Here is a 17,260-nt window from a genome sequence, read left to right as displayed (position 1 = left end):
ACAGAACAGAGAGCCCAGAATAAAACCTGTACACTTACAGTCAATTAATTTACAACAAAAAAGCCAGGAATATACAATGGGGAAGAACAGTCTCTTCAAAAAATTATATTGGGAAAATGGTACAACCACATGCAAAAGAATGAAATTGGATCACTATCTTACACCATACACAAAAATTAACACAAAATCAGAGACTTGAATCCATAAAACCTTGAAATGATAACTTGAATCCATAAGACCTGAAACCATAAAACTCCTAAAATATATGAGAGACAGTAAGCCCCTTGACACAGGTCTTGGCAGTAATTTTTTTATTCTGACACCAAAAGAACAAAAGTGAAAATTAACAACTGAGACTACATCAAATTAAGAAGCTTCTTCACAGCAAAGGAAGCTATCAACAAATGAAAAGGCAACCTACTGAATGGAAGAAAATAATTGCAAACCATTTATCTGATAAGGGGCTAATATCTAGAATATACGAAGAATTCATACATTTCAGTACTAAAAAGCAAACAATGCAATAAAAATGGGCAGAAGATCTGAATACTCATTTTTCCAAAGAAGACATACAGATGGCCAACAGACACGTACAAGAAACTCAGTATCATTAATCATCAGAGAAACATGAATCAAAATCACAATGAGATATCATTCCACACCTGTCAGAATGGCTATCGCCAATAAGATAAGAAATAACAAAGTGTTGGCAAGGATATGGAGAAAAGCGAACCCTTGTGTACTGTTGGTAGGGATGCAAATTAGTGCAGCCACTATGGAAAACAGTACTTAGGTTCCTCAAAAAACTAAAATTAGAACTACCATTTGATCCAGCAATCTCATTTCTTATCTGAGGAACTGAAATCATTAGCTCAAAAGGATAGCCATACCCCCATGTTCATTGCAGCACTATTTACAGTAGCCAAGATATGGAAGCAACCTAATCCTAGCAATGGGTAAATTGTGGAATACATATGCAATAGAATATTACTCAGGCATAAAAAGAACAAAATCTTGCCAATTGTGACATGTTTTGATGGTGAGGATATTATGCTAAGTGAAGTAAGTCAGATAGAGAAAGACAAATACTGTATGATCTCTTACATGTGGAATTAAAAACAAACAAAAAAACAAAAACAAAAAAAACCAAGGAAACAGAGAAGAGACTGGTGGCTGCAAGAGGTCGGGGTGGGAGAAATAGTGAACTTTTTTTTTTCTGTTTTTAGTTTATATAGATTGAATAAAAAGTTTTTAAAAGCCTAAATAAAAAATAAACCTATAGGTGCTCATTCAAAGAATTTTACTGGTATGTACTTGAAACATAGCTTTTTGTCTTTGTTCATTTTCCGTCCTGTTTATCAATGATGTATAGCCCCACTCCAGTACTCTTGCCTGGAAAATCCCATGGACAAAGGAGCCTGGTAGGGTGCAGTCCATGGGGTCGCTAGGAGTTGGACACGACTGAGCGACTTCACTTTCACTTTTCACTTTCATGCATTGGAGAAGGAAATGGCAACCCACTCCAGTGTTCTCGCCTGGAGAATCCCAGGGACGGGGGAGCCTGGTGGGCTGCTGTCTATGGGGTCACACAGAGTCGGACACGACTGAAGCGACTTAGCAGCAGCAGCAGCAATGGCTATACAGAAGATAAAAATCTTTGTATTATGCTCTGATATGATCTTCCAAGCTATGTAAGCTTAGGCAAAATATTATACATTTCCATATGTAAAATACCAATGGGAATATTTTCAGTTCCTTCTTAGATGGGATTATGGTCTGACGGCTGGACAAGGAAGACCTTTTCTGTATATTTAACAATTACTTGTGGAAAAAGCCCTACTGTGTATATATGCTTTTATAAACTGAAAATATTCATTCAAAATTCAAAACAGTCTGTGTTTACCTGTGGTTAAAGGCAGGTGTGTGATGCTGTTCAAACAGGTCAGGGTGAACCACGTGGATGAGAGTGTAGCCCCAGAAAAGAGGAGGAGCAGAATTAGTTTCAGCATACCCCTGATAAAATCTGCAAACCTGAAAAGAAACAATGTATTAATCCTAGCTGGATTTTTAAAATACTCTTTACATCAATGACACACTGTCATTAAACAACAATATCTTGAAATATTTCAATGCATTCTTTTAAAATCAAGTTTTTATGTTTTTAAAAACTGATACATTTTATGTATTTGTGTGCATGAGTATATGTATGTGATAAATGTTGCTCTGTGATTTTTCTTTTATAAAACACATAAAATGTGATCTCTGTTATGTATCTATTAATATAAGTTATAGGATAGATTCTGAGTTTTTAATTGCCACTTTTACTTTCTTTAAATATTTTTCTATAATTTCCAAATATCCTATAATGAGCACATAATGTCCTAGTCTTAGAAAATGGGCCAATGTTGATAAAAACTTACAAAGACAGCTCTCCCAAAATTCAGTCACTTAGAGCCAAATACAAACCCTTATATCAGAGCCTTGGGGCCCTTCCTATGTGATCTGGTTTCTGCCTCCACTTTCCCTTTGCCTTTCTACTCTTCACGTGCACAGCCCTGCTCCTGCTTCTCCTACATACTAAGGTTGCTTCCCATGGCAGCTGCAGCTTCTGCCCCTGTCCTGGAATGCTGGCATCTCCAGACTGTCACATGACTTACTCCTGCTTACTCCTTAGGTCATTCAGGTCTCAGTTCAGGAAGGCTCTCCATGCTCATGGCCCTCCCCACTCCATCCTCACACTCTTTATTTTCTCCATAGCATTTATTGAAATATCTTTTGCTTTTGCATTTATTGTTTTTCTTCCCTATCAGACTGTAAGGTTTGTAAGAGCAAGAAGATACCTCTAGAACAGTGAATTTATTCTACAAAATTTGTTCATAATGTTTCATAGCATTTTAAGTTCTTAAAAATCCTGCTTTGTCTTGAATTAACATGAAACTCCTGGTAGAGATACTTACTATTTAGTCATGACCAAAAACCTGTCCATTTGCCAACTGTTTTTCCTCATCTGCTGATGAACCACTGATTGTATAAGCAAAATTGCCTGGCTCTGCCTGTACACAACTTACTCTGTCCTTCAGAATTGTTCCTATTGTAGAAAAACTGATCCCATCACAAATGTAACATTTACCATGTTTTCTCTTTGCTTTTGTAAAATAAATGTTAATTTCTATTGGAATGATATGACTTGCAATACTTTCATTTTGCACTTATTTGACATGATGTGGTTAGTCTTGTTTGTAGTGTTATCTAGACTAAAATGACTTCCTATGAGACCTGATGCCATCTTTTGGTGGGAAAAATGGATGCACCTTTGCCCAGTGACTAGTTAGTTCTCTACTATGAAAGTTGACAAAAAGAAAATTCTTATGTACTCTGAAAAATGTTCCACAGCTTGATGAAAAGGCTCCTCAAGAAAATCCAAAAGCTTTGTGTTAATTCTATGCTCATTATTTTTTTGGTTTATATTAAGTGATGTGGCATGAACTTACTGGTGAGATAGGCAGATGGCTGGTATGAAAGAATAAAACAGTTTTCTGATACAACCAGTTGAGTGAAGTTGAACAGTTAGTAAGTTTTCCAGGGCCTGATCACATAAGACTAAACTGACCACTCTGGTCCACCAATTTTGGAGACCTAGTCCTTTCAAATGGGCTAATACCATCAAAGTGTACTGTTAAGACCAAAATAGTACATTTAATAGTAACCTTTAGTAGTGTGTGAAAATGAAAGTGTTAGTCGCTCAGTTGTGTCTGACTCCTTGCAATGCCATGAACTGTAGCCTGCCAGGCTCCTCTGTCCATGGAATTCTCCAGGCAAGAATACTGGAGTGGGTTGCCATTCCCTTCTCCAGGGGGATCTTCCCTATGCAGGGATGAAACCTGGGTCTTCTGCATTGCAGGCGTACTCTTTACCATCTGAACCACCAGGGAAGCCCAACCTTTAGTAACATAATCACACACATGAAAAAACCACCACCTAAAGCACTCATGTCTACAAGGAGATTCCATTCTAGGGACCCCAAAAAGGCTATTTTGAATATAATTTAAAAATTGATTTTAGGCTTAGGAGATATTACAATTGACTTTGGATTCCAGAGTAAGGGCTGTACTTTTTTAAAACTTCCATTTCAACAATTTAAAAACAGAAATGTCCTCATTCTAATTTTTCCCTCTAGTTCTATTTCCATAAAGTTAAAATTAAGGGTTTGTAGAAAAAATACAGAGAAAGGCAAATATAAGATGTCATTTCTGATACACAATGTGTCCCTCTTTGACCTATGTGATGCTCAGAAAAGGATTTGGTAAATGATGACTATCATTGGTCTGGAGATTTAATTACAAAAATTAGATAGGATTCTTATCAAAAGTGATAGTATCAGTGCAGTGATTTCATACAAATAGCTGTGCTCATATTCTTCTTTAGCTTTTTGATTTTATTATATTTCCTAACTTATAAAAACCTCAGAGAAAGTGATTTAGAAATAACAGTGTCAATTTATTCTTTTATTAGCCCAGAAACACTATGCAAACTGTAAGGTCTAGATATAATATTATCTTGTGTCAATTATGTTTAAGTATTTAGACAGACAGGTGCTTCACATATCTTACTTGATCTCCCCAAATATGTAGTTATATTCTTCCCTTCCTGGTAAAGTTGATTACCCAATTTTGTTTTTGATTAAACAGGGTAAAATGATTTGGAAAGCGAATGAATATCATCTCACTGGAAACACCAAGAGTAGTTTTATAGGTAGTCACCTACATGAGTGACATTTTCATTCTTTTCTTTTTTTTAGAATAAATGAGATTTCCCCCTTATTCTGACTCATTCTAAAAATGTATTGTCATACTGGGTTAAGATTAAAGAGAGTTTGATGAAACTCAAAGTCTTTATGGGCATTTTTCATCAAAATGGGATCAGAAATAAATACTTGCTAATCAGGAAACTGACTTTCATGGAAAATTCTAGATATGCTCTTTTTTTTTTTTTTCATTTATTTTTATTAGTTGGAGGCTAATTACTTTACAACATTGCAGTGGTTTTTGTCATATATTGAAATGAATTAGCCATGGATTTACATGTATTCCCCATCCCGGTCCCCACTCCCACCTCCCTCTCCACCCTATCCCTCTGGGTCTTCCCAGTGCACCAGGCCCGAGCCCTTGTCTCATGCATCCAACCTGGGCTGGTGATCTGTTTCACCCTAGATATACATGTTTCGATGCTGTTCTTAGATATGCTCTTATGAATGATTCCCTTCAATTCTTTTCTACTTCTGGTAACTACCAATCTGCCTTTATTATTGTATCATCTTTCCTTGATTCCCATTTGTAGATGCTGTTCTTTAAAAATATGGAGAGAGGAAGCTTAATACACTGGAAATACACCTCTAGTCTCCAAGAACACTTTACAGTAGACTCATGAGAAGGTTTCTTGTAGCAGCAAATTCTACCTACTGTGTGTGGATTTTTTTATAGCCTGAACAAGTGTCCTTTTTTTGACTTTTGCCTGTTTTACTTTTCCTTAAATGTTAATGTTTATCTAGGGTAGCTGAATTTCCCTTTGGGCTTTTTTTTTTTTTATTCTGCTCACTAACATGTTTACCATAAAATATTCTCACCTTGCCATAGCTATTCCAACAACACAGCCTCCAACTATGGACCAAAATCCAATCCAGCCAGCATCCACCTGTTAAGAAAGTGGTAGACACATTTAATACAAGATTATCATATTGCAGTTTAGAAGCCATGGAAAAAAATCATCTTTAATCAGTATGTTAATAGCTAAATGGCATCAAATCTAGGAAATACTATTTAAGAAAATGAATCAAATGAAAGGATTCATGTGTGACTAGTTAATACAAACTTATCTAAATAAATACCAGGAAACTACTAGGCAATAATTAAGTGCTAAAATGTCTGGTAGAAGTCAAAATGTATTAAGAGAACATAGATGAGTGGGGGGAAAAGAGGGCTGCGGGTGGGAGAGACAGAGAGAGAGAAAACAGGTTGAGTACCTGAAGAGACTAAGAATTTGAGCTGGATTTCAAATGGACAGCTCATTCTACTCCTGAAGAAAACATTTCCAGCCCTGTCATTTACTAGCTTTGTGACTCTGGGCAAATTAGGTCTTCTTACCTATAACATGGACGTGAGATAACTTGCACACAAACCTTAGATCAGCAGTCAACATACAGGAAATGCTCAAAAAAGGTTAGTTAGAGCTGTGGTTGTTACCTGATGATGTTTCTCCATCATCTAACATCTCATCTCTTCCCTACCTTCATGGACAAACTTACTCAGAGGAATCTACAAATGCTGCCTACGTTTCCTAATCACTCATGTAGCTTTAACTCTTACTATGACTTGGGTTCTGTCTCAATGCACACCCCATGTCTCAGTTTTCTCATCAGTAGGATGGGGATAATGAGGGTTTTTCTGAGAATTAAAGAAGTTAATCAATGCAAAGCGCCCAATATCTGTTAGTTGTCAATACTTGACATTCCATGTGTTCTGAACAATACTGGTGCATCTGTCTTCTTTTTCTCCTTCCCCATCATGGGCATCCCAATTGCTTATTTTCTTATTTTGTACTTCTGGACTCCTGTACTAGCAATCTTTTTGTCTGCTATTTCCAGAATAATTATTTCAATCATTCTACTTCCCTGCTCAGAAACAGTTACTGGCTTTCTTTATGGTTATAGGACAAAGTCCAAACTTGCCCTGGCACTTGGGAGCTGCCCAAACTAAATTCCATCTCTTATTATTTTTCTAGTCATATCTTTCATTACAGATGTGATAGAACCGGTCAGCTGTCCACCAAAATATATCATATCTTATCCTGCCACGGCATTTAGCTAGTTTGCATGTTCTAGCCCATGGGCTACATGGGACCACATGACTAAGTTCTCATTAAAGGAAGTGGAAAAAACTGAGGTGTGCCATCTCTAGGCTAGAACCTAGAAGACAACTGTATGCCTCCTCCAATGCTTTCTTTCCCTCTCTGCCAGCTGGAATCTGGATGGTCAGCCAGCTTCACCCATGCATATAATGACAAGGCCTTAAGAGACAGAAGAGCTTCAAAGTGGAAGCAACCTAGGTGTCTAAATCAGTGTAAGCAAGAGGGCAATCCAAACTGTGAACAACTGTCCTAGATTATTAGGCAAACTGTCCTAGATAGCTATGTGAATGAGAAACATGTCTTCTTCAGTCTCAGAATTTCGGGATTCTTAGCCTACTCTTAGGATTACAATAACTTCACACAAATCTTCTTGCTCTACCAGTGTCTGGTGCCAGAAGCAAAGATAAATGTTCTCTGGAGAAAAATAACACCAGAGACTTAAATCATCTCTACATGTTTTCTTTCATACTACTGGCATGTGGGGCAAGAGAGTTCTCTGTTCTTCAGAACTGCCCCTTTTCTTGCATTTAGCATTCATTAACACTATGGACTGAGGCCTATTATACTATGAGGTCCCCATAAACATTCTCATCTATCCTCTAGGTCCTGGGGTCCTGCATCAGGTGAAGAACCACTGTGTATCTGACTGTACTAACCCTGGTCCTTCCAGGTCATTTTCTGCTTTCTCTATTCATGATATTTGCTTTAGCTAATAACATTTTCCCCAATAATTAATTAATTTTTTTCTTTGCTTGAATTTAATTAAGTTGGGGTTGTGACACTTCTATGTGTTCACCAACCCAGAAGATCTGCTTTTACTTGACTTTAAATTTCATTTTATTTAATACCTGGTATGATTCAGTCTCTGTTATCTCTTAAGAGTTTGTACAGAGAGAGACACTTGGAAGGGCTTCTCAGGCTTTGTAACATGAATCATAAGATCTATAAACTCAGCATCATCTGAACTGGTGCTACACTTTTCTTTCCTGAAGCTGAGTATGCTTGGGATACCTGCCATCCAGAAAAAGAGGAAACTAAAAGGTTTTCTCCCTATAGTAAAGGTACATTAGCTAATTTGAGTTAATTTTCTGGTTGCAAAGCAGAAAATCTGGAGTGGGAAATCTGTCTGAAGGCAGCAGACAGTCAAGAAAGTAATTCATAATTCTGGAACCATGATATAAGATGAGAAGGAAGCCTGGGTATTCGGGGGCACTTTTTCCTTAGGGGTGTATCTACTGATTTCAGAAAACGTAGCTAAGGGGCTGAAAAGCTACTGACAGCCTCATGAATCTAGGAAGAAAAAAAAAATACGAGTTTGAGGCTTGCTCTTAGGTGCTTGGCCTTGTAGAAAACCCCAGGCTTTAGTCAAGGACTATACCTAACAGCAGGCTTCCCTGGTGGCTTAGTCGGTAAAGAGTCTGCCTGCAATGCAGGAGACTGGGGTTCAATTCCTGGGTCAGGAAGATCCCCTGGAGAAGGAAATGGCAACCTACTCCAAAATTCCTGCCTGGGAAATCCCATGGATGGAAGGAGCCTGGCGGGCTACAATTCATGCGGTCACAAGAGTCAGATACAACTTAGCAACTAAACCACTACCATGCCTAAGAGTGGTATAAGTTAGAAATGGAACTTAAAAAAAAAAAGAGAAAGAAAGATATGGAACCATATTCTGAGGGACTAAAACCAGTTTTAAATGATCTCAATTCTTCAAACTGGATTAAGTGATCCTTAGACTCCTAAGAAAAAACGTAAGTACTTTCTAGAGGAAAAGAACACCATTTCAAACTTCAGTTATTGCTACAACTTTTCATATACTATGTTGAGCACTCAGTCAAAAATAACTGAACACATAAGAAAACATGAATGAATATCACAAATATAAAGAGACCCCCAAGAAATCTAGATAAAGGGATTAGGAAATATAGACTTCAAATAACTATTTTTAATAGCTTCAAAAACAATACAAGATCAAGCATTTCTATAGAAATTTGGAAACTATGAAAAAGCATCAAATAAAAATTTTATAACTTAAGAATATAAAAGTTGAAGTTAACTCATAGGTGAGTTTAATAGCATATTAGAGCTGAAAACTGAAATTATAAATTGGAAGAAAAGCTAGGTAAAATATTCAGTTTGAACAGAGAAAGGCAAAGAATAGAAAATTCAGAACAGAGAGTAAAAGACCTAGGAAAGAAGTGTGAAAGTAGAACACATATGGTTAGAATTACTGAAGGAAAGAGAAATAGAGAAAATGAAATATAAGCTTTGAAGGGACATAAGAATTTTCTGAAACTGATGAGACATCAAGCCATAGATTGAAGAAGTCCTACAAACCTTGAGCAGAACAAATGTGTTTCATTTTGAATTGCTTTTTACTTATTCTTATTTTTTAAATTGAAACATAGTTGATTTACAGTATTATATGAGTTTCAGGTGTAGAGCATGGTGATTCAGTATTTTTACAGATTATATTCCACTAAAAGTTATTGCAAAATAATGGCTCTAATTCCCTGGGCTATAAAATATGTCCTGTTGATTACCTATTTTATACATAGTAGTTTGTATTTCTTAGTCCCATACCCCTAACTTGTTTCTCCCCATTTTCTTCTTACTTTTGGTAACCACAAGTTTGTTTCTATATGAGTCTGTTTCTATTATGCATATACATTCATTTGTAATATTTTTTTGATTCTGCATATAAGTGATATATCTGATTTACTTCACCAAGCATAATATTCTACAGGTATATCCATGTTGTTGCAAACGGCAGAATTAATTCGCTTTTATGGCTGAGTAACACCCCATTGTGGGCCTCCCAGGTGGCTCAGTGGTAAAGAATCTGCCTGTAAAGCAGGAGCCGCAGAGGACGTGGGTTTGATCCCTGGGTCTGGAAGATCCTCTGGAGGAGGCAATGGCAACCCATTCCAGTATTCTTGCCAGGATAATCCCATGGACCATGGGTTAGCAAAGACTGAGCAACACGACTCAGCAACTAAGCACACACACAGTAGAGGCTTAAATGGAATGAAAGGGTCCTGAGGACCTTGGACAGTCCTGGAAGAGGTAAAAGTTCTAATATAATAGATGTTAATAAGTGAAATGTACATTCTGTATCCTCTAGGATAACTAAATAGTAAAAGAGACTAAAACTACCAAGCTAATAAAAGGAGAAAACAGAGTAGTAAAAAATACTTAATCCAGGAGAAAGAAGAGAAAAAGGATAGACTAGATTGGAAAAAAACTAAAACCAACAATAACGTGGTAGATCTAGACTCAAATCTATCAATAATTGCATTAACTGCAAATGGACTAAATATTCCAATTAAAACACAAAGATTATCAGACTGAAATAAAGGAAAAACAGTATCACAAGAAAACTAGATGGCTTTATCAGCGAAATCTACCAAATATTTACGGAAAAATAAAAGCCCCACACCATCAAACTTACATAAAATCTTTCAATAATAGATAAAGAGGAAACATTTCAGAAGTTCTTTTCTGAGACTACCAAAATCTTGACACTAAAATTGAAATGCCAGGACAGGATAAAAAAAAAACTACAGACTAACCTCATTCAGGAACATAAATGCAAAAAATCCTAAACAAAATGCAAGCAAACTGAATTCAGTGATATATAAAGTATAGTAACTCACTGACAAAATGGATTTAGTACAGAAATGCACAGTAGTTTAACATTTTATAATCAACAAATGCAATTCACCATATCTCCAGTTTAACAGAGAAAAACCATATGATTACCTCAGTGTTGAATTTTACTAAATGTATTTTTCTCTAATTGTCATTAGTAACAACTGATATGAGATGTATGTAGAGAGGTGAAAATATCTATGGATAAATAAATAAGTGAATTTAATAAGGTTGCTGGATATAAAATGAGCTGTACTTCAATCACTTTCAAAAACCAACTATACTTCTACATGCCAGCCAACAAAAAGTAAGATTTTTAAAGTTACCAATTATAATAGCTTCAGAAAACATCAAATACCTGGTAATAAATCTAACAAATATATAGAAGGTGTTTTTGCAGAAAAGAGATTTAGAGAGACATTAGGTAAGTAAATGAAGAGAGATATAATGATCATGATTTTGAAGACTCACTATTACAAAAAAGCTAATTCTCCAGCTGACCCAGAGATTCATAAAATTCTAATCAAAATGTCAAACAGTATTTATTCTACTAGACACTAAAACTTATTATAAAACTAAAATACTTAAGACAATTTGGTAGTGGCAAAGAGACAGACAAATAGACTAGAGGAAAAAATAATTTAGAAACATCCATGCACATAAAGGCATTTCATTATGACAAAGATGACACTGGAGAGTAATGGGGAAAGAACGATCTTTTCAAAAATTGGTGTTAGGTTAATGAAGAACTATCTGGGAAAAAAGAAATTTAATCCATACCTTATAACAAGCACAAAATTCAATTCTAAGTTTAAATGTGACAGGAATAACAATAAAGTTTCCAGAACATCACTGCTCAACAGAACTTTCTATGATGATGGAAATATTCTATGTCAACACTGTCCAATATGGTACCCATAAGTTGCAAGTGGCCACGAGCACTTGAAAAGAGGTTGGTGCTATTGAAGAAGTTAATTTTTCATTTTAATTTTATTTCAACTAGTTTAAGCTGGTTTAACAATTCACATTAAATAGCCACATGTGACTAGCAGCTACTGTACTGGATAAGAGTTCTGCACGATAATATATGGGTTGGTGCTATTGAAGAAGTTAATTTTTCACTTAATTTTATTTCAACTAGTTTAAACTATTCAAATTAAATAGCCACATGTAACTAGAGGCTACTGTACTGGATAAGAGAGTTCTGCACAATAATATATGGCAATAGATTTATGAATTTCAAGCAAGAAAAGATTTCTCTCACTCTCTCTTTTGCAATACCATTTCTGCCTCGACTATCTCCAAATTGGTTTTTATGGACTACATCTTTTGTTTTTGTTTTTAAATAAGAACCATATTTTCCTATTTCTTTGTATGTCTAAATTTTTAAAAACTGTCTAGTATATGTTGTGGATGATACAATATAGAGATTCTAGATTATCTTTTCTAAGAAAGTTGATTTTTGAGTCAGTATGCCATTAAATTAATGGCTGATCACCTTGAACTTGTGTAAGCTCAATTTTGTACTTAATGAAGAATATTAGAAACCAAGTTGCTTCTCAAGTTCTTTTCACCTGGCAGGCTTCAATCTCCACATCATGTCCTCTGCACATTTTTGTCAAGGCTTGGTTTTAGGTTTTGTTTGTGGTTGGTCCAAGAAGAATAGGCTTTACTCTATTGAGGGTATGGTCCTTGATTCCAAAGTTTGTTCTTTCTGGTGTCTTGACAGAAGCCTAAGATACTAACAAGTTGTTACCACTCTGGCTGGGCCAGAACCCCAAGGGTCCTGCATGCTTGCCCTCTACTATATTTGTCCTGCTTTCCACCCCACAGCAATCTCTAAGTCTCTGGTAGCTTTGCCTTTAACATGTGCAGTCCATTCCTCAGCCAAGCCTTCCTGGGGAGACCACTTTCACACAGCTCTCCTCTTTACAAATCAGTAAGAAAAAGGCAGCCAGGTAGTGGGCAAGAAACTTGAACAGGTGTGTCATAAAAAAAGGATGTCACTTAAAAATCTGTCATGGAAGTCAATACAAGGGCATACAACAGCACAGTCATCAGCACATCTAAATTTAAAAAGATTAACATTGCCAAGTGCTGGTAATGATGTGCAGCAAGGAGAAACTTCATGTACCGTTGGTAGGACTACAAACTAAAACAACTACTTTGGAGGAGTTTGGCATCATCTATCAAAGCAGGCACACCCTGTAACTAGCAATTCCATTCCTAGATAGATATCCAGTAGAAATGCATATAGAAGTGCCCCCAAATATGAAAATACCCATATAGCACTGTTTATGACAGCCTAGATATAAATATTCCAAATGTTCATCAAAAGAAGATTGGAAAAGTTGTTGTTTATTCATACCATGGATCAGCGTGCTAGATTTCTTCCATTTGACCTTCCTAGTCTCTCTACCCCTTTCTACCATGCTATTAGGAAGCAAGGAGAAGGAAAGGATGTTATCAAGCATATAGATGAAATGGTTATTTTTAAGCAAATGAGAGACTGAAGAGAAAGTGAGGAATTAGATGTATGAATAGCCTTATATTTAATGATGGGATCATCAGCTTTATAAACCAAGAATCAAGGATCCTAAGATTTTTTCATTCTTTATTTTTCTTTTATTAGCATCATTAATCATATGTGAAATTCATGGTGGTTAACAAAATCCAGGAAGAAAATCAATATTGTTTATAACTATTTCATAAAGATCTTCCTTTTGCAGCAGTGATATAGAATAATGCTTTACCTAGTCATTGAAGCTAAATGTAAGGACAGGTAGACAATACTCAGAATTTCAGTGAACTAAAAGTACCTACAAGATATAAGAAATAAAACACTTACTTGGCTGACATGCACTGGTGTTAAAATTAAGTCCAGAACTCCAGACCAGCCAGCAAATACACCAAGTGGTATGGCATATGCTAAAGCAATCATCAAAAATCTCAAATTGCTGTAAAAGAGAAGAAAAAGAAAATATTATTACAAGTTCAAAATCTAGAATTTAAACTCTTACTCATGAAAAACTAAGTCATTTGGAAATTGGAACACCAGAATCAGAAAATATTTGTCAGTTTAATAAATTTGAAGTTCCTTAATTTTTTTATTTTATATTTATCAGAATAATGTTTTTTGTTCACATTATTTAAAAATGTCACTGTTTATTATATAGCTGAATTACCAACAATATTTCATAGAATGAGTAGGCACCTTCACTTTTTTTTTTAAAAGCTCTTATTTGCAAAGATAAATTACTGTTTCTTCTGATGAACAGGTGGAGGGAAAAAAAGATTAATGAACATTTAAACAAACTATCTACATCCAAACCACAGAATACAACTGAGCAATAAAAAGGAGTAACTACCAATACACAAAACAACCAGGATGAATCTCCAGAGAATTACGGTGGATAAAAAAATAGCTAACTCCAAAATTTTATGTACCATATGACTCAATTTATATAATATTCCTGAAGTGACATTATGGTAATGGGAAACAGATTAGCTGGCTGTCAGGGGTTATAGAGTGGGAGGGAAGTAGGTGTGGCTATAAAAGGGCAATAGGCGGGATCCTTGTGATGATGGAAATGTACTATATCTTTACAATATCAGTTATTAATTTTCTGGTTTGTGATATTGCACTATAGTTTTGTAAGATGTTACCACTGGGGGAAACTGGGCAAAGGGCCCATGTTATTTCTTTGTATTATTTCTTAAAACTGCATGTGAATCTATAATTATCTCAAAATAAAGTTTAATTTTAAAATATAATAAGAGTTAGATATCATTCACAACAGCTTTAAAAAAAATTTTAAACTATAAAATATTTAGGAATAAACCAGGAAGACCCAAGATCTCTATGGGTGGAAGAGGGAACACAGGAGGGCACAGAAGATGATTTAAATAAATGGAAACAGAGTCCATGCTGTCAAGTTAACACCAATTCATCTATAATTCAATGCAATCACAATTAAAATTCCAGGTGAATGTTTAAAAGAAATCTAAGAATAAAGTTCATGTGGGAAAATAAAAGTCCTTGGAAAGCTAACTCATCCTTGAAAAATGTGAAAAAGGAAGTCCTTGTCCTACCAGATATTAAGACAAACTGCACATCCAGAGTAATAAATATAGCATGGTATTTGCTCAAGAACAAAGAGAACAATGAAGGAAAAAAGAGACCCAAGACACAGAAACTCAACCTACAATAAAGGGGGCACTACAAAAATCAAATGGCTGAGGACTGTTCAGTGACTGGTACTAGTTCATTTTACAGAGAGGAAAAACCTCCCGGTATTTAATACCGTACACCAACATGGAGTCTAGGTGGACTGAACACATAAGTGTGAAAGAAAAAGAACAGGAAGTTATAAATAAGACATTCACTGAGAAAATTAGTAAACAGATGACATAATGGGAAAAGATATTTGAACTTCTAAAAATCAACAGGGAATTTATATCTAGAATATGTAAATCATTAAGAAAAAGAAACTACCACTGAGACATGGGTAGAATCTATGAAGAGGAATTTATAGTAGATGAAACCTAAATGGCAAACAACTACATGAGAGTCTCAAACTTACTAATAACCAGAAAATACATATTAAACAAAAGATATATTTACTTTTACCCACTAGACTAGTGAAAATTAGAAAGATGGATAATGCCAAGTTTGGCAAGCATATAGAAAATGGGTATTGCTGATGGAAGTATAGACAAGTGTAGACATTTTTTTAGAGCAATTTGACAATACTTGGCAAATTCAGCTTAAAACATCTGATGATAAAGCAATGCTGTGTGAGGTCTGTTTTCCAAAGAAGTCTTAGGTCTACAGTGATGCATATTAGGATGTCACTGCAGTGGTATTTGTGGTGACAATGAGCTGGAGGCAGAGTACACAATGGGAATGGGTATAAAAAATGTGATGGTTTCATACCACAGAGTACAGAGAACTAGGTATACACATAGCAGAGAGATGTATCTTGAAAACAGAGCACTACTACCACAAAATCAGAGTTATCCAGATATCACGTGCCTTCTGATGGAAGAAGACAGCATGAGGTAGTTCAGTAAAATCAAAACCAAAACCTGAATTAGAATGCAGTTTGAGCTAACAATTTATAGGAAATACAGAGGGCAGAGAGGCAAACTACTCTACACAGAGATGATCAACATATTCCAGACCCTGGAGACAGAGATCTGGCTCCTCAACAAACAATTACAAAGAAATGGGAGGGAGATGGAAGGAAACCTAGATATTATAAGGAATTTGAGCCAATTGCAATGCATGGATCCAATCTAGATCCTGACTTAAACAAACAAAAAGCATTTATGACTTTATGAGACAACTGAAACACCAATTTGATAGTAGCAAACTACTGCTAAAATGTTTTCAGTGTAACAATGGTAACGTATTTATGGAACATTTAAAAGAGTTCCTATCTTTTTAACATAAACATGTTAAAATATATATGGATGAAATGATTTATCATTTGGGATTTGCTTCATGATACAGGAAGAGGGAAGTGTACAAATGAAACAATATTGGCCACTAAGTGGTAATTGTTGATATTTGGTTATGTGGATATGGAGGTTATACTGCTCTACCTTCCTATTTCCAAAATAAAAAGCATTTTATAAAAACCACATAGTGTTTAGTGAAAAAAGTCAAACAGAATGAGATACAAAATATGTCACTGTTTAAATAAAAATAGAAGCATACAAAACAATGCAAATGTTACAAAAGCACAAAGAGATACACATAAAATGCATTTGAAAGGTGGCCTAGGTAGGGAAAAGGGAATGGGAGGGAGAAATATAAAGAAAAGAATGAATGAATGAATGAATGAATAAAGGTGTTCATGTATCCTGAAGCAAGGAACATGTTCAACTTAACTCTCTACTTTTAAGTCTAAAAGCCAAAAACAACCACCATCATCAAAGATTAAACTGATATATAAAGGGAGAGAAATGTTTACATTAGGTTACACAGGTCATATACATCTGAAGTGATGGGAATCATGTGGACAGTAAGTAAATAATGGAAACTTTGAAGCATAACCAATGATTTTTTTTTTTCTGCCTAGACAATGGAATTAGAATCTAGAGAAGCAGTTATTCTGATTAACCTAGGAAGCAATGATATCAGAAGTTCTTTGAAGGACCAGGGATTTGAATTGTAGGTAGGTTAGGGAAATGGACCATGGCATGTCCAAAGAAGTCCCCCGGAGAGCCCAAAGCAGAAGTAGGCAATCCTGCAGAGCAAACAAACGAACACGGGAAGAGAAAAAGGAATGTTAGGCGCCGGTGTGCTGCTGCTGCTGCGTCCCGCCAGTCGTGTCCGACTCTGTGAGACCCCACGGACGGCAGCCCAAGCGGCTCCTCTGTCCCTGGGACTCTCCAGGCAAGAACACTGGAGTGGGTTGCCACTGCCTTCTCTGAGGCACTGGTGTAAAGGGGTTTTAATCGAGAAGAAAGATCTTACACTCTGTAGTTTAAACAGAGAATAACGATCTTGACTCTAGGGTAATTAGAAACAAACACAAAGTGGTTTGTTGTGGTCAAAGTGATCATCATTTTAAGCTGTTTTTTCCTTCTCAGAACAGTCTTTTCGATAACTCCTTACCTTAAACCCCTGCTATGACTCCTCACTTCCCACAGAATAGTTTGAAACTATTAGGATGGCATAATCTGACCTTAACCTACCTCT

General features: G+C 35.8%; 1 protein-coding gene across 1 annotated transcript in view; it reads right to left on the bottom strand.

Moving 5' to 3' along the window:
- SLC49A4 (solute carrier family 49 member 4) overlaps positions 1-17,260 on the bottom strand; it is a 98,651-nt gene that overhangs the window by 39,743 nt on the left and 41,648 nt on the right. The window contains exons 5-7 of the mRNA XM_020912777.2: positions 13,400-13,508; positions 5,624-5,691; positions 1,904-2,031 (exon numbers count right to left, since the gene is read on the bottom strand). Coding sequence (XP_020768436.1) covers positions 1,904-2,031; positions 5,624-5,691; positions 13,400-13,508 — 305 coding nt within the window. The remainder of the gene's footprint in view (positions 1-1,903; positions 2,032-5,623; positions 5,692-13,399; positions 13,509-17,260) is intronic.

Source organism: Odocoileus virginianus, chromosome 4 (genome assembly GCF_023699985.2).
Source record: "Odocoileus virginianus isolate 20LAN1187 ecotype Illinois chromosome 4, Ovbor_1.2, whole genome shotgun sequence".
Classification (NCBI taxonomy): Eukaryota; Metazoa; Chordata; class Mammalia; order Artiodactyla; family Cervidae; genus Odocoileus; species Odocoileus virginianus.
Note: the sequence above shows the minus strand (reverse complement) of the source record. Positions and strands in the feature narration are given on the sequence as shown.